The sequence below is a fragment of the Geospiza fortis genome, unplaced genomic scaffold (genome assembly GCF_000277835.1).
Source record: "Geospiza fortis unplaced genomic scaffold, GeoFor_1.0 scaffold590, whole genome shotgun sequence".
In the NCBI taxonomy this organism is placed as follows: Eukaryota; Metazoa; Chordata; class Aves; order Passeriformes; family Thraupidae; genus Geospiza; species Geospiza fortis.
In genome coordinates, this window is record NW_005054402.1 from 2,165,250 (window position 1) to 2,184,110 (window position 18,861).

Sequence of the window (18,861 nt, forward strand, 5' to 3'; positions counted from 1 at the left end):
GTAGATAATATATAATATATACAATGTATAATATGTATAATATAGATAATATATATAATGTATATAATGTATATAATATCCTAGCAGGCCAGCATTTCAGCAGCTTTTTCCTGTCTGTGTAAAGCCTGTCTGGGCAGCCATACAAAACCTGTGTTTCTTTCCCAGTGGATCCCACAGGCAGTGCTTACCACAGGGCGAGGAGCAGGACTGCACTGGCACTACTGAGACCTGATCATTGAAGAGAAAAATGCTCTGTAGCTGTCCAGCTTCTAGGGCAGGGAACTGATCCCACCTCCTTCAGCCTGAGCTCACTTTACAACACAAGATCCAGTTTTTACTTTCTTTAGCCTGCAACTGTTCTGCTGAGAGCTGAAAAGAAAAGGTGGGGAGGGGAGTGGGTGTTGGGCCATCGCAATCTTGATTTTTAATTACTCCCTGTTAATGTGAAATTTTTTTTTTTACCCTCATGCAGAAAGCTTTGCAGCTTCTTTTCTGTCAATTTTGACTGGCTGACATTAGCAAGAATAACTTACTGAGTTTCTAAAGATCACATGAAATCCCATCTCATTCAGCACTTACTGTGTGCTGGGGCTTGCAGAGCTGGCATTTGTACTCCAAGGTGGAGAACTGGCAATATTTCCCTGGTTCACAGTCTTCATCAATGATACACTCCTGGAGGAAAGAATAAAAGAGTGATTTACCAAAATTCATTCTCCTTGAAATACCACAAGTTCTTCATTGATTATATTTCTTATTTGGGAACCAAGACAAAAAGTTTGCTGGGGTTCTTTGCTCAATCACAGCTCTGTACCAGACCAGTGCCCTCTCCCTGGCTCATCTCAATCCTCTGGCCTCAAATTTCACCTCCTGAGCCTATGGCAGTGAGGAGAACACAGTGAGGGTGATATATTTTTGCACCCTCATGTCTGGTTCACAGGGAGGGGGTGTTTTCCCATCTAATGGTTACCTCTTAAAAATTGTGTAATTACCTTCTTCTCTAAATATTTTTTTTCCTCCAGGCTGGAAACAATTTAGTCAACAGAAGAATAACTCATAGCACTGTTCTGAGTCACTTGTTTGTGACCTGACCAGCACTGGTTTGTACCATTGTTAGTGGAAAGGAAAAAGGAAAAAAAGGAAAAGGGATTACACAAAAATCCCTGAATTCTCTGAATTAAGCACTTGACTGCTCTTTGGCAGACATTAATCTCACTTGCTGGAGCAAATCATCTGTGCAACCTCTACTGGAAGTTCCCACTAAGCTTCTCCTTTTCTTCAGATCTCCTCCAGGTTCAGCCTTTTGGGGGTTCTTGCCCTGGGGGAGGCAAGGCTGCTCTGCAGGAATCAGCCTTGTCTAAGTTACCCATTCGGGCCACCTCAGATGTTTTCCAGCAGTTTACTGCATTCATTTTTGTGCAAATTCACAGAATCACTGGGTTGGAAGAGACCTTCAAGATCATCGAGTCCAACCCAGCCCCAACACCTCAGCTAAACCCTGGCACCCAGTGCCACATCCAGGCTTTGTTAAACACACCCAGGGATGGTGACTCCACCACCTCCCTGGGCAGCCATTCCAGAACTTTATCACCCTTTCTGTAAAACACTTTTTCCTAATATCCAACCTGTATTTCCCTTGGTGCAGCTTGAGACTGTTTGATTACTCAGAACACAGAACAGAAGCTAAACACAGTCTGAGGCCTGATTCTTTTCAAGTTCACAACTCAACATTTAGGTTTATGTGTTTATAATTCAGAAGAAGTCATTTTAGCTGTTTTAAGGAATTAGTATCACCAGGCCTAGGCTGCTATAAATTATTGCAATGTTTTTCTGCTTCATTATCCCAGTACTGTGTGGGGTTTTTTTTTCTTTTCTTTTTTTTTTCTTTTCTGTTGCTACATAATCAAGTGGATCAAAATCCAAATATCCAAATGCTATGCAGTATGTTGGAGGTTTTGTGGCTCCAAGTGATCAGCCAGCCTCCTCTCTTCAGCAGCTATGCTCCTCTAGGCCAACTTTGGGTTCGTGGCTTTGTCAGCTGCTTTTATGAATGCCCTGTATAAACCATACCCAGAACAGACTATTTCACTCCTGTTCCATCCCCTTTCAGGCAAACAGCCAGGTCTTGCTGTAGTCAGGTTTTCCAGCTGTCCTTCTCCACAAAGGAGAAACCTTGCCATGATTGCTCTAAGCTCATGGAATAACTCTAGCTCTAAAACCACCTAACACCAAAGCTGCAATTCTCCAGTTGCTGCTTCCTCCTGAATTAATGAGTCCCACACCAAAAAACCTTTTCCTCTTACTGAATTGTGTCCCACCAGTTCAGACATTCCGTTTTATGAGAGTTTCCAGTCAGGGAAAAAAAAATCCCTGTGTGGTTTTCTTTCCTGGCATGGCAAAGGCTTCCCTGCATATGAGCTCTGTGAAATTGTGTGCCACACTCCACACCAATTTACCTCCCCCAGACACCCACAGTTAATGCAGAACTCAGTTGTGCTTACATGCAGATGTGTAACCATGTATTTTTAAATTATTTATTTTTCCTTATTTAATCATGTAACAGACCTTTTCTGATTCAGCTACCTTTAGACAGAATAATTGCTGGACAAGGAGCAAATCTGAACACCTTCATGAGCTGCAGCAGATTCTGAACAATCCATTTTTGCCTGGAACTGCAAAACTCAATTATCTCTCAGAGTATTTTGTCATTGCAGGAGCTTGGGTAAACTGAGGAGAAGGAGTGCTGGCCTCTGATGTGCAGCAGAGCATACAAGCTGGGCAGGTAACTTACAGACAGAATTAGGCACACTGATAATGATGTACACCTCTCTGAAACCCCTTTTGGTGTAGTAACAGTTAATGCTGTGGCAAAGGAAGAGGCTGTTTGGGAGGAATACAGAGTGAAAGCAGCACTGCCTATTTGTTAATGGGTGTACTGGGACCCAGCAACAACAGAGGCCAGGATGGAGAATCCCATGCCATGAACCTGTAAGGACACACTCAGCATCCTGAGGACTCTTATTATAATATTGTGCTCTGCAGTGACTCTCCTGCAGCACCTGGAAGCTATTTGGGCATTAGGATCTGTTCCAAAACCAACAGGGGAAAAAAGAAAACAAACAACAAAAAAACACCCAACGAAAAAATTGAAAATAATTGAAAAGGTTCCTAAGTCTGCTGAAACAACTGCTGCTGAAAGAAATGTCAGGTTTCTTGTCTTTGGTAGATCATGTCAAAGATGATTGCTTTCCTAAAGAATGATTAGTGTCCATTTCATTTGAAAATACAGCAGTGAGTGATGTTGGTGATAGCTGAACGTGGCAGCTCGCAGACACAGAGGCAGCTGGGGCAGGTCTGACTGTGCAGGCCAGAGCTGGGGGGACAGGCTTGCACAGGAGCACTTTCCCCAGGCCCTTGCACACAGTGGGAAGGCACAGGAGAGGAGGTTTCCTCTCTGTGTGATGTGCCAGCCTACAGCCCACAGCATGCACTGGGCTGGCAGGGGCTGCAGGCAGCTCTGCAGAATGGGCTCTGTGAAAAACGCCAATCACTTGTCTTTAACAGTTTAATAGTAATAAAATGGTTATAAAAATAGTAATATAATTAGAGTAATAATAATTTGGGCAATTTGGATTAGGACAGTATGAGACAATAAAAACAAAGAGTTATGGACAGTCCGGGTACCTCTTTCTGGGCAAAATAAGCCTGAAAAAGGACCCACGTTAATAGAGGATTAACCCTTAAAAACAACAGCCTGTTGCATATTCATACACCTCATACATGGTGCATAAATTCCATTCAAACCAGGATTCTGTCTGATCAATGTCAACTTCTTCCTCTGAATCCTGACGGCGTCTTCATGGCTGAGTGAGGCAGGAAGAAGTTTGTTTGTTCTGATAATGGAGCAATAAATTCTCTTTCTCTGAAAGATTCAGGTGTCCTGTGGCTGCTATCTCAGTGCGAGTCCTCTCTTTAGGAAAAGTATCTTACATAGCATAGTTTCTATTTTAACATTTTGTTATAACCTAAAACTATATTTAACACATTACTTAAGAGAATTAATACAGCATAAGTTTCTAACATAACCCATATAATATTCATTTTAATATTTGCCAAAAGCCAATCACAAAATACACATTTTTCACAGGCTGGAAGGGGCTGCAGGCAGCTCTGCAGAATGGGCTGGCTGCTGCACTGCACCCACCCCAGCCCACCCAGGGTCACCTCTGCCCATACCAGGGAGGAGAAACAGAGACAAGACAAGAATTTCTCGTTTCCAGTCATGAAAGCAGAACAACAAGGCAGAGTTAACCAGCTTTCATACAGAAACCCACTGTCTTTGGCAGTGCTTCTCTGGTTTCTGTGCCTCACTGTGGCAATACTTTTAATGCTGTTTTGCTGGTGAAACAGTACATACTGAAATAACACTCATTTTGCTTTGATCTTTTCTCCCTTAATCCTTAATTAAAACCATAATTGTAGACTAAAAAATATTCTGATGATGACTAACCTTCAAGATGGACTCACTGATTTTAAATTCACAACTGGCATTTGATTTATCCATTCCCTCTCCCCACTCACACTCACCCTGCCTCCACATTCTCAGAAAGTTCTTCAAAGGTGACTTTAAACAAAACTCTTCACTACTCTTATCTTCAGCCAGTATTTGTCCGGGAGTGAGTCTTTCTCCCCTGGGATCTCTACTCTTTAGTTTAGAACCCAAGAAAGCAGAGGAAGGCACGGCCATGACAATATACAACATTTCTGTGGTTCTCTGGCACAGGAACGGCAAGATTCAAGCAAGAGAACCCCTTTTCCCCTCCCTGTGTAATCTACACGGCTCAGTTTGCTGGCTTATTGTGATCCAGGTAGAGTTTGTGCCTATAAACTTCTGCAGGAGCTGAGGGGAGAGGCAGGATTGTTCTCTGCACAGCTGGTAAGCCAAAACAGCCCTTCCAAAGTGTTCATTCCTAAACCTCTATGCACTTCAGGTGCTCGAGCCATGAGGTGTGGAGGCAAAAACCAGTGATTTTGGAGAGGTGGGGAAGTTCTGCCAGCAGAAACACAGCACAGGAAACAATTCCACTAGAGCAACTGGTGTGACAATCAGAAAATGAGTTTTAGTAATAACCTTGGAAATGCATGGGAGCACCTCTCACTGTATTTTGGGACAACTGTCCTCCAAAAGCTTCTCTGAACAAAAGCCCCTTTACATGTTTATTAAAAACTCCTCATACAAAGCAATTCCCTTCTCAAAAACTCTGGTGAAACTCAGTGTTAGCCTCCATAAACCACAGCCACAGATCCTTCCCAAACAGTGCCAGAGCTGACCCAGCTGCACCCGTGAGACAGCAGCAGCTCCAGCTGTGGCTGCAGCGCCGTGGTCACACTGGAACTGACATCTCTCAGCAGCGAGTCCTTCTAAGAGTTAACATTTCTGTGTTTACCAATCCCCTTCTAGGTTTTGTTTCAATTTCTGCAAGTTGTCTTCTCACGCAGGGCTGCTCTCCATTACTGCAGCAGATGGCAAAAACTGCTGAGTAGTAGGGAAAAAAATAGAAGCATAAAACCTATTTTATATCCTACATGTATTAAAAAAAAAAAAAGGCAGAATTACATAGAATGGAATATTGTTTTGTGGAAACTACTACCTAAATTTGAAATGCAGTAGCATTCCAGTTCCTAATCTCTCAGTTGTCTAGACAGGGCATGTAATGCATTTGTCTTTAATGAGATATGGATTAATTTGCCTTGAAATACCTCAAAACCTCTGTAATAATTTCCAGCAGCACAAGTCTCTCACTGCTGTCCTGCCAAGCACACAACACTCGTAAAATCAGGAACTTCTGTTAGAAAGAGACGTCCTAAAAAGAGCAGACATGAGCTGAGAGCTGTGCTGGAGGCCAGTGCTGTGGGGAAAGCCAGCTCCTTGGGTGGCTGCTCAACAGGAATGTGGCTGCTGAGCTCAGAACCAATAAACAACACAAAACAAGTCCCCAGGCTTTGTCCTGAACTTCTCCATAGAGCTAATCCCATCCGATCCCTTCTCCCCCATTTCCCAGAAACATTTCATTTGGGAAAACTTCATTTCTGGTTCTCTGCATGGCACAATATAAATGGAGGCAAAATATGTCTACATGACATAACTGAAAGTGGCCTGAGCTTGGCTTTAGGTACCCAAAGCAACACAGCTGTGTTAGCCTTACCATGGTGTCAAAAAGGGAATTATTGAGGCAGGCTGTGATCCCCAATAAACTGCTCACCACCAGCGCAAGAACTGCATCCCTTCCCACACCACCTGCTTATTCCCCCCACACAAACAGTGATCTTGGCACTGGTCAGACCCTTATGCAGTTCATGCTCAGTGTCAAAAGAGGAAATAAATAAAATATAATCTTATCCACGGCTTCAAGGAACTGACTCCAATGAAAGAAGAAACTACACCCCAAAAAAACCCCAAAGAAACAAAATAAAAAAAAATCCTGGCAAATGCCTCAGAATAGTGAGAAAAATGGTGCCTATGTTCTCTCTCAGACCATGCTCTGTTCACTCTTGGTCAAAATCTCTCTGTATGCCTTGTAATAATTTAACAGCAGGTCACTCTGCAGAAGCAGCCACTTCATTTTCTTCCCTCACCCTTCTTTTTCCTCAGTAAAAATAACCTGATCTTGGCAGGACTACAGCTTCTGCAAATGCTCTTGTGTAGGAAACACAGTGCCAAGTACTCATTTCAATCTGGTTTGCAGTGGTATCAAAGAGGGCACATGAGAACTATTTTAATTTAGTAGAAAACCCCCATAAATTATATATCTGTCAGGTAATTAACTTAGTCTGGAAACTAAGAGCTCTCTAACTAGGAAAGGAGAAAAGGACTGTGTCTGTGTATGTGTGTGTGTGTATACATATTTATGTATATGGGAAGTCAAAATACTGAGGCAAATTTATAGATAAAGCTTTCCTAATGAGTTTGCAATTAACAGTCCTAACTGGGAAATGCATCTACCTGTGGATCTGTTGATGGGAGAACAAGAACTCTTTGATCTTTGATAACCAGAAGTGTCTAAGCACTTGTGCTCTGACAGACCCTGGGTTTTACTCCAAATGTCCAGAGCTCCAGCAGCAGCTGTGGAGCCACTGTAGGGCTGTGCCACAAACCTGTGAAGTGCCATTCTTTGTGAGCAGCAGAGATCACACAGACACAGCTTGGAGGCAGTGATGCTCCCCAGGCAGGAGCTGCAGTCTGACTGCAGGCTTGTCTCTGCAATTGGCAGCTAAAAAGTTCCTGTGATTCACTACTCAACTATGGCAGTTTTGCAAATCTGTAAAAGCAAAACAAGGCAGAGTAGCTGTACACACAGCGAAGATGTGAAACAGCTGGATGAAAAGAAAAGCCTTTGGCAACAAGATTTCTGTACTTAACAGCTGCTGGCTAATCTTCACCACCAAATTAAGAGGAACACACTGAGAGTAAGATGTTGACCTGTGCCCTGAACTGATTTCAAACCCTGAATCTTATGGGCTTTGTTCCTTTATAATGTACTTTTTCTGGTAGTCTATGGTTTCAACAGACTTATTAATTCTGTTAAAGGTGCCAGCCAAAGATAAAAACACTGAACAGAAGTACATTGGTAAGGATCCACGTTCAGTGCATTTTGCCCATGGCAGAGCTGTCAGGGTAAGAGGCTGCTTTTACTGTAGAAGAAATGGAATGCTTTGTTTTCCATGAGCTGTAGATGGAAGCAGAAGAGGTCTGAATTACAGCAACAGCATTGAAATAAATCATCTGCAGCATGCAAGGATTTTGGGAACATGAGATCCATGTCTGCCAAAGGATGAAATAGGTATTTGGGTCATAGGTGTGGACTATTTGAAGCTTTGTCAAGTCCTCCTCTTCAGGGCATTTGTTGGGATTACAAAAGAGCCTCTTTTATTTTAATATTCCCTTAATTTAATTTTCATCTGAAATCATGTGCCTAGAGGATATTGACAACATGAGATGATGACTGTTCATGAATATTCATCCCATTTCCTAAACAAACACAAATGAGAAAGAAATGAAAAAGGGTCTTCAGCACACTCTTTGTCCTTCCAAAAGGAACATAAGAATATGAATGTACTGCAGATTTCCACCATGTATGAAGTCCAAGACAAACACCTACCAGGGGACCAAAACCTTCCCTTGCTGACAGATGTCAGATCTCTTGGACCCAGGAAAACCACTAAGGCTCCCCTTTGCCTGACACCACCATGTCCTACGAAACTGCTCCTCCCCCTGGGCTTTCTAAGGGAAGAATTTTGAGGGATTCCTCATATGATAGAAATTCAGGAGCAGGCTCTGAGTCATTTCCACACAGAATAACAAGTGAACAGACCCAGAATTCCCACCCCACCCTTTGTACCTTTAGTACAACCATGCTGCATTACAATATGTGTGACTGGAAGGGAAAAGGGCATTTGTTCTGAAGGTGAGGATCAGGACAGGTAGGGCAGGGGAGGGGGGCTCTCTGTGCAGGCTGCAGAGGTGAAGAGCCACAATGATGCAATCACCAGAGTGGTGTCCCTCAGTGCTATCAGTGACTGAGCCTCTCACAGGCCAGACACTCACTCCACAAAAGAAGCCAAAATGCTCTTTGTGAATCACATGGGAGGAAGGACAAAGTTGAAACTCACTCAGCTGACACAGAAATGCATTTCTCGAGGCATTGCATTGCATTTCAAACCACCATTCTACAGAGCTAGCCTCCTTCCTCGCTTCCTCGCTTCCTCGCTTCCTTCCTTCCTTCCTTCCTTCCTTCCTTCCTTCCTTCCTTCCTTCCTTCCTTCCTTCCGCCACTTCCTTCCGCCACTTCCTTCCGCCACTTCCTTCCGCCACTCTTCCTTCCTTCCTTCCTAACCAAATAGACACAACTTCAATTCACCATTTTCCTTCAATTTCCATGGTTTAGCTTAATAAACCACAGTGCAAAACGCCACCAAGCTGGACTGGTAACATCTCACACCTCTTCCTGACTCTACACAAATGGAAATGCTGAGCAATCACTGATGGCATTCATTCTCTCTCCTCGTACTCACTGGTATAAAACCAGTATCATTCTACAGATTTTGTGGAATCCAAGCCTCCTCAAGTCCAGGCAAAGATTACATTAGGCTCATCATATATGGAACAATGTGTTATTGGGCCAACCTCCCAGCCACAGCAGTCTGCCACCTTACCTATGACAACACAGATGTAAGCAGCTTTAACCCATTTATCTGCATCCTCTGCATCTGTCTCAACCAGTCCAAGATTATAACAGATGCAAATAAAAGATTTAAAAAAAAAACAACCTCTGCAATACATCCAGTGCTGTAGCCTGTATTTCCTAAAGCCTTAGCTACTGTTGTTACCCTTCCAGCTAAGGCTTGCTGCTGAATTGAATAACATGGTTTCAGCTAGAATCTCAAATAAGCAGCTGCTGGAGCCAATGGATTAAGTTACATAATCAAAACCAGTGGAAAAAAATTTCTCATTTGCCTTAGAGCTTTTCCTCTCATGGGTAATTTGCTACATGTGTATGGCAAGAGGAAAGAAACACTGCTGATGAGCCTTCAATAAAGAAAATCCATACGATGATCTCTTAACAGATGTCACTAGATCACAAAATTGCCACCAGCACACATAAAAGATTAACTCTTCTGGATGGATGTTACCATAACGAGAAGAGAACCCCAAACATTTCTCTTAGAATAAACAGGTTGATCTAGGAGAGGCAGAAAACAAAATCATTCATGGTGATTTGTTTTTAAATCTCCCTACGACTTGGGCAGGATCTATAAAATACAATTGCACAGCCCTGGATCCCCAAACTCAGCGTGCTGAGAGTGGGAAAACTGCACCAAGCCCAGGGAGAAGGCAAACAGCCTCCCTTTGACTCATGGCTTGTTGGCAGAGGAGTTGTGGCAACCAGCGTGCAAACAAGGGAGCAGCAGGAACCTGCATCCCTCCCTGGACATGGAAAGCTTCAGACAAGGCAGGATTTGTTCCCACAACCAACAGGAATGCTGAGAGCTTTAGGAGGGGTGCATGGACACTGCTGGAGCACTGGCTGGATGAGAGAGTTTTGTACCCTTCAGGAGAACTCACTGGTTTACCAATCTTCTCTCACTAACCATGCTCAGAACATTGAATCAGCTCTGGGCACTGCCACTCTATTACAGCGACAGGCCATTTTTGGTGAGGAGACATTTATCACAAGAAGAGCCTTCTCTCCTCAGTATTTAGCTACTCAAAGGGTAACAGTCCAGGGAGAGAAAAACACTGAGGTGACTCTCCAAACAACTTGATAAAAATATTCTTTTTCTTTGGGGTTTAGCTGGAATAAAAATACCACATTACAGCACACGAGGATCTGGCAAATTTCTTAACAATTCCAAATACAGGCACAGACTGGAATGGCTAATGAAGACTTTTGGAGTATCTATTAGTACTACATAGTTGTGTTTCCCTAACTCGACAGAAAACAAACAAACTAAACTAGACTGACAGGAAATATAAGAGAAATCCTAGTCACTCTTTTAGTATTTTTTTTATTACTAAGTAAGTAAATTTACTAAAGTTATCTAAACTGATTCAGACTCCCACTGATACAAACAAGAGCAGGATTTGATACCTTTAATTAGGAGTAACCCTTTTGCTGTTCCATCAGTTTGCTTGTCTGGAAATCTAAGCCACCATTTAAGAGGGGGGAAAAAAAAACCAAAAAGATACTGATCTGTGTTCTCTGACATGGCTGGTTGTGTTTTCAGCCAGAACACCTGCCTGGCTTGCCCCTCAGCAAAAGGCACCTTGTTTCTCCCGCCCCTGGTAAGGTCTGGCAGCTGCTCCCACTTTTTTGCTTTTTTGCTGAGGGTCAGTGAGCCCCAGAGCTGAACTGAGCCTCACTGCTCACACTATGGCCCCTGCACCCTGCAGGGTCACACAAGCCCCTGATGTCTGTGCTCTCTGTACACTCTGTGTGCCCCCACAGCTTCCCACACAGCCTTCTCAGGGAGAAAACCAGCTCAGGGTGGACCAAGCTCGGCAAACAAAGATGGGGACACTGGGGAGTGTGTCAGGCAGCTGGTAATTACAGGGATTTCCCACCTTCCTCCTCAGAGAAGTTTCTTTGTGCAGGATCAGACCTGACACTTGTATTTCAAACTCCTCCTGGCAGCTCTTTCCAGCCACTGAGGCTAACATTCAGACTGGTTTCTGGCCACAGCCCAGTGAACATCAGATGACTGTCAAAACCACTGAGTTTAGATACTCTGTGACTGGCAATAAGGCCATCTTCTCATCCATGACCTAAATTAAATCCCTTAACAGCTTTTGCATCACTAAGGAGCATTTGCTGCTTATGGAGTTACCTGTGAAGTCTCAGAGATACGCACACAGTCCATCACCCCTTTCATACAAGAATAAGTCCCTCTCTACAACAAGATTCACAGCCTGAAAACACTCCAGATTAATAAGAGCAACTCAGAATGTTAATTGAACAATTCTTCTCATCTTTAGCTAAATCCACTTTCCCTGTGCACCCTTCTCCACATCATTTTCTACTCTAACAAACACAGGCTACTTGTCCCCATGAACTATCCCCACTTGCCCCAAAACTTCATATTCTACACTGCCAAGACCAAAACTGAAAAGGGAAACGAAAAAGGGGGTTCAGTAAAACATTAAGAACTGGCTGAGGATGTCTAACCATGCCTGTCTGAGAAGCCATGGCTCTCCAAAACAAGGACAATTTGCCTTATCTGCTCCTCCACCAAGGATCCCTAAAGGGTGGGTGCTGTGCAGAACAGACCTGCATTGGCCCAGTGATTAATGGAGCAGAGCAGGCTGGACAGCTAACAGAAGAGCAGACTCAGAGCACCAGGGAATTAAATTATTAAATACACAAAACCTACCAGATTTAGATATTACGTGATTTTTGGCTAGACAGAGACCTGGATTTCAACCCAGGAATGCACTTACTGTGTCTATTGATAGTTTAAGGTTGTTGAGTGCAAGTCACCAGGGACTAAACGTTCTGTGAAAAAAGCAACAAAAAAACTGGACCCAAATATAAGACTGCCCAAAACAAGTGTCCTCCCTGAGATATTAGGGAGCAGAAGTCAACATCAAGATGCTGCATTTTCAAACTTCTGCCATTGACTCCTCTCCTGCGGTGCTGCTGATGGAAAATCTGCCATTTCCATTCCATTGATTCTTCCTTCCCAATTTCCAAAGCTTCCTTTCTACAGAGCACTGGTAGGAACTCCTCTCCCTGGAGCAGTATGAGCCTCAAAGAGAGCAGCTCCAGTACATGTGGCTGAGAACATGGCTGGTGAAATCATACACAAGGTGCCCAAAGAGGAACCAAGTGATTACTTTGGCAATTCTGGATATGGCAGGGAACTGGGAGCTTGAAGAGCTGCAGCTCAACCATTTATACCACCCTTTTTCTCTAGAAAAGGGGGAAATTGAACTGTTTTCTTTCTCTTTAGTACTTTCCTGCTGGAGTAAAGATAAGGGCTGACAAAGGGTTTAAATGAGGTTGTTATAGAAGGGATGCCATCCTTTCTGCCTGTACAGATAAACCAGAACAAAGGGTTTAAATGAGGCTGTTATAGAAGGGATGCCATCCTTTCTGCCTGTACAGATAGACCAGAACCTGCCAGGTCAGCCTGGAAAAGGTGTTCCACAGTGACACCTCCCTGCCCAGAGCTCCAGGGGTGCCTTCACCATGGAAATGGAGGCCTGGGCATCCCAGGCTCTCCTCCTAAGGACAGGCTGGTGTTTGAAATCCCGGAGAGAGCAGCTGCTCTCAGTGTTTGCAGAAGGTGTGGTCCCACAAGGAAACTTTGACCTGTGCTGTGTAACCAAAGAGGAGGCACAGCCCTGCCCTCAGCAGCCTCTGCCACCAGGGGCAAGCAAATGGCAGGAATCTGTTCCACAGTGCCAAAGTGAAATGAGAAATGTGTCATATTCTTCCAGTTCCCTGCTTCACTCTCCCCAGACACCAGCATCATTAAAAATCTCTTTCAAAAAAGAGAATTGAAAGCTAACAGATATACTTCTACTAAAATTTGAAAAAAAAAACAACTGCAAACAAACCCACAAAAACAACCTAGCTAAAAAGAGACATTGCTTTTTTTATTATTTATCATATTACCAGAGAGAAGAAAAAAGCTCAGGTACACTAGCTTTGAGTTACAAGAGAGAGCTTATAATAGAAGAGAGAATAAATTACTGCTCTGAATGGAAGTGATTAAGAAATGCAGCTAATCTTTCTGTAGCAAACCTTACCAGTAGCAGTTTTGCTTCCTTTTATTTTTCATCCTTGCTTTCCTTCGTTAGGCTAATATATCACACCTGATACAGGCCTAGCCAACAAGCTAGAAAAGATTTTGATTTTCATAGGATAATGAGGAATGGTGTTATTTCTTGCTGCGCTCTGTGCTCGAACTTTTGACTGAAAATACTTTCTTAATTTGCAAGCTACCCAATGCTCCCTGAAGAAACAAAATACAGAGTATTTGAGCCTTAAATCCAGGAACAAAGGGATGCGAAGCCCTCCGCAGACTTTATGCCCATCCAGCTACCTCTTGCCTGTGTTTGGCCTCTATAGAGACACAAGAGTGCTGGATTGAAGCCTGACATCCACAGGGGTGACTGCCAGCCCTCAGTGACATCTGAGAAAGTGAATGTGAGTCTGGGAATGCACTTGGGGCCTCCCAGAAATGCAGTGCCTCTGAGGAACTGCAGTGCACTGCCAGAAATGGCAACGAGCCCAACCCCACTTGTGGAGACTCCAAACACCCCCAGCCACAAAAGCCCTGCCAGAGGAGCCACCACTAACAGAGAGCAGCTTGAGGAGAATGCTGCTGGGATGCAGAGCCAGGAAGAAATAGTCTGAAAGGAAAAGTCTGTGTGGGGAGGATTCTCCCTCTTGTTTCGGTCATGTCTGCCCTTTATGTATGTGTACATGCTTATATACATTTATTTATATGCTCTGTTTGTGTGTGTATTGGTACCTGCTTCAGGAGGACAAGCGCTGGGATTTAAAATGCAGGCACAACCTGTTTTCCATGGAGCTGCTTCTCCAGTGCTGGATTTCTCATTCCAGCCAGTAAGTGGATTTATTATTGCAATGCAGACACTTCTTTGCCTTCTTGTGAGGCTCTTGTGTCATCTCTCAAAGCCCAAAAACGTCACATGAAAAGCTTTCCGTGATTTCAGAGGCTTCTAACTCAGCACAGAAAATAAATGTAAACTGGGGAGGGGTAGGGTTCCAGTTACCACAAATTACTGCAGTAATGAATAACACTGAGTTTAAATTTCAGAGCATGTGGTTTGACAGTGCTTGGAAAATTCTTCTTTCTACCAACCAAATTTGCAAAGAGCAGGAGCTGTGGGAATCCTTAACTTGTACAAGTTAAGGCTGCAAACTGAGCCTATGGAACCAGTGGAATGACTCTTCCACCACCTGTGGGCTGTGAAGCCTGTGGCCTGGAGAGTGACCAGGACATGTCACACAAAACTTCAGGTATGAAAATCTGTGTACATAAAAGTGACCTAAGGGTCCAGTGCAAAGTTTTCTGCAACTCATTTCCCAGTACTTTTACCTTAAGTTTACAGACCTAAGCAACAGTGCCTTTTCATTTGGACAAAATCTTTCTTCTGCTTCACAGATCTCCCCACAGCACCACTCCCCTCCTTGCTGTAACCCAAATCTTGCAATTCTTAATTGCATTACTCCTACAATATTTCTTTGTCCTTGTAATAGCAAAAGTGATTCATATTCCCCTTTCATGTCTAAAGTTTGCAAGCATTTTCAGATTTGCTCCCTTTAGGCACCTCTTAGTCACATTAATTTCACTCTCTCCTTAACCAAGGACCAAGTACATCTGGAGGCTGCTTTTCCTCCAAGTTGGCAACCTCTAAATAAGGTGTTTGTACCCTGGGCATGCTGAAAAGTTCAGAATGAGTGTGAGGGGGGAAATGAGCATTAAGAGCTCTGTTCCAGCAGCCTGCAGGGGGGTGCTGGGGAACTGGGGGTGCAGGATGGCAGTGAGGAGGAGCTGGCAGCACGAAATCAGACAAAAATCTGCATTCAGCCCTCACATCCTTCAGCTGGAGCTCTGAGAGCACTGGGAGAGCTCTGGATGCAGCACTGGCTTGGTCACTGAGGCAAACTTCCCAGATGGAAAATGCAGCTGTACCTTGATATATGAAGCTTATAAGGAACCATGTATGAAACCTGGAGAAAGATCATTTAGAAATAATTTTTACGGCTGTAAGAATGATTAGCCACCACAGGCAAGCCAAACACATGATGAAAATCACCAGTGTTGTGTTGCAGTGCTAAGAAGGTTAAAAAGTTTGCCTTTGTACACTGGGTTTGAAGATGATGATCACATTTGCTTGGAAAAAAAAACTGGATTGTGTTCATTACTTATTAAAAAGCACTGTGTAGGATGTTAGCACTTTGTATAGAATCAGCTGCAGTTTAGAATAGTTAAAATTTATTCTATACCTTGAGTTTTCACTTGAGCTACAAGCTTTGCAAAATAGTAAAAAGAAAAAAAGTAAAGTTGCTTGTGTGTGCTACATTTTGCTACTTGCCATTTTCAAGCTAAAATAGCACTATAAAAACATGAGCCTACAAGAGGGAAAACTTTAGAAAAGAGGCACTAATTTCAGGTTCTGTATCCATTAAAAATCGGAACTACTGACATAATTTTTCCATAATTACACTTAGAAAATGATTTCCATAATTATATTTATAAAATAGTTACAGAGCTGCTTCTGTGAAAGAACTGGAGGTAAGCTCTTCTAAAAAAAGCCAGGGTATGTTGAAGTAAATCAAATCACAAACTATCAGTTAGATGAAGCCAGCTCTCAGAGGAAACCTGGCAAGCCCAGTCTTAGTAAGAGCACAAAAAATATTCCACTTTAGTAGGACTATAAGCAAAGAAAACCCAATTTTTTAAAGCAGTGGTATGTGCTGAATTTCTCATGTGACTGCTGATGTTTAACAAATGTACCTGTGCTTGCAAGACTCATGTAAAGAATACTAGTGATCTTTTAAACTCCTTTGAGAGTCCTTAAACAACCACATTTTTAGGGGAGGGGGATTTATTGTCCCATCTCTCTCCCTTCTCTTCAAAGTGGCATTTCAGAACCACTTGTCCATCACTTGTTAAGCTTGAAAAGCAAATAGAGCCATATGTTGTTCTAAAGATTCCTCATAAATTAATGATTTGGGGTTATTCATTTTCAATTGTGTAAATCTATAAAACATTTTTTTTAATGGAAGACAAGATCACTGTTATACTAAGGATTTATCCACACTCACTGGAAAGACCTGTGTAACTACCTTTGCTATTTAACATTTACATTTGACAGACAAATAGTCAAACATCTCTATTAACCACAACACTGGAACTCTGTTTCCAAGTCATAATATTCTAAAGTTAAACCAATTAAAAAACACAGACATTTTTGACTGCTTACCCCAATAGTTTTGTGTTTCAAAACATTTCAAAATTTTGTTAGGTGAACTCTGTCACAGTCTTCTGAACAAGGAACCCAAAGTTTTTGTTTGATTTTCAAAAAGAAAGAAACGCGCTCACTTACATGATTCCTTTTGTTTTCTCCATCTCTTATGGATGTAATAACTGTCTCAGAAAAAACTGTTGATCCAGTTTTGTTATCTGTAACCTGATACCAGAAAAGAACAAAATATCAAACTACAGTTTTTTATTAGTCCTTTGTTAGTCTCAGCCCTACATCCTGCAATCATTAACCCACTCCCACTCCCTCTTTTTTTCCCATTTTGCTGTCACTCTTAATAAACCATAATCAGAAGGGAAAAGTAGATGACAGAGCTACCTCCCTGTCTATTTAAAAATGACACTGTAAAGGAGCCAACTGAGCAGGAGATGGTTGGGTTTTCATTCCCCATGTAATAGCTGTAGCTGTGTCCTATTTTTAGCAGGCCCTTTTTCAAAATAAATTGCTATTTCACACTAACCTTTCGTGACAGGTGTCCTTAACACCGTGACTAGCCAAGCACAGAAGAACCCCAAAGTAATTATCATCAGGAAAATTTACACTCCAAATTATTTTGTGAACAAACATGTAAAACTGGGCTGGGGCAGGGGAGGTTTGAAGAAAACCTGTTTAAGAATGGAGAGCTCACCACATACAAGTTTTCTCATACCTTATCAATTTCTTGATGGGTCTGAACAGTTCTGTTGCCCACTCTGGTTTCCGTGTTGGACTCGTTATGGTAGTTGGGAGGTAAGTCCTCAAAGCTGACTTCTGACAGCTTTTTTGCCCCTTCCTCTTCAGCTTCCATCTGCCAAATTAAAAAAAACATAACAAAACAACCGGAAATTAGCAAAAATGTCACAAGAGAGGCCGAGCCATGCTTCCTGTGCAGACCCCAGTGACAGACACTACCTGCTCCAGACACTGCCTGCAGCTGCTCTTTTCATGGGCCAGAAAAACAGGGCTAAACCCTTCAGATCTGGGCTGGTGAAGCCAAAGTCAGTCCCTGGGAGGGAAAAAAGTGTGCAGACCACTGGTAAGTTGGTATCTGCACAGGCTGGTGTCAGTGGAGAGCCCAGCTTTCTGCTCTTCGCAGAAAACCGCTGAAAACTTCAGGCAGACTTTCCCTTCTGACAAAGAAGAGAAAATATCCTGGCAAGAGAGAGAAACAAAAGCCCCTTGAAGGCAACCCTGTAGATGAGGGTGCACACATCCAGAATTTAATTCTCTGTTTCAGTTCCCACTGTCTTTGTGGGATGAAGAAGGGTGTGAATCTTGTAAACACACAAGAATAAATCATGTTCTTTTATTTGCAACCACTGTAACAGAGCTGGAAGGCCAAAAGTTCAACCAGGATGAACAACAGGATTTTTCCCAAGACAAAATCTCTCCTTTTGGTGTGTCTGTTTATTTTAAATAACAGCTGCAAATCTTTCTAAGTGCAAACCATTTATCTCCTAAGATTCTGCTCAAACAATTCACACTTTGCACTGCACCCAGGCAGCAATCCAGAACCGACTACAGAAAAACAGACAGAAATTCTGATTACACTCTTAAGCATCTTCGCAGCATTGTAAAGAATGGTTTGTCTCGATGCATTTGCAGCCTAAATGAAGTGGATAACAGCGGTAGATTTCAGAAACCATCCAGAGGACAGCAAAAGACCCGAAATTAATTTAATTATAGTAAACCAAGGTCTGTTTCTGCAGCAGGTTGTCAGTTACAGGTTTTTGCATTTTTGAATGAGAGGAAAAGAGAACTTGAAAGGAAGATTCTTAAGAGGTAGGGGAATGGAAAGCCCACAAGAAAGGGGAGTGCAGGGACAAGGTGTTTGGACAACCATATGACGCACTGGTTTGGGGTCTGGTCTCAATTTCTGGCTCTGAAACAGATCCTGGGCAATTCTGGGCCAGCAATTTGATACCAAGACATGCAATTTCACCACAGGCATGCTGCTCCTCCGCACATTTCCAGGACACTTACAGCCCTGAATGCTGGCTCGAGATACCCTGGTGCTCCTTAGCTCCCGCGGCACAAAGACCATCCCGTAACTCTTCCCTCCGCTCCTCCCCTCGTCCCGCACTGTCCCTTTGTCACTCCGGCTGCAGCCGGACCATGGCCCGCACCTCTGCCCGCCGGCCCGGCCCATCCCATCGATCCCATCCCATCCCGTTATCCATCCCATCCCGTTATCCCATCCCATCATCCCACCCCGGGATGCGCACCGGGCGAGCCCCGAGGGCGGGCGGGCACCGGGCCGGGGAACCCGCGCTGCCCTCAGCCGCTCCCTCAGGGCCGCCGCGGGG

At 43.3% G+C, this 18,861-nt stretch overlaps 1 protein-coding gene across 1 annotated transcript in view; it reads right to left on the bottom strand.

Moving 5' to 3' along the window:
• DKK3 (dickkopf WNT signaling pathway inhibitor 3) overlaps positions 1-18,740 on the bottom strand; it is a 34,123-nt gene extending 15,383 nt beyond the window's left edge. The window contains exons 1-4 of the mRNA XM_005426119.2: positions 18,564-18,740; positions 17,226-17,363; positions 16,640-16,723; positions 580-672 (exon numbers count right to left, since the gene is read on the bottom strand). Of these exons, the coding sequence (XP_005426176.2) occupies positions 580-672; positions 16,640-16,723; positions 17,226-17,363; positions 18,564-18,740 (492 nt within the window). The remainder of the gene's footprint in view (positions 1-579; positions 673-16,639; positions 16,724-17,225; positions 17,364-18,563) is intronic.
• Between the last annotated feature and the right edge of the window lie 121 nt (positions 18,741-18,861).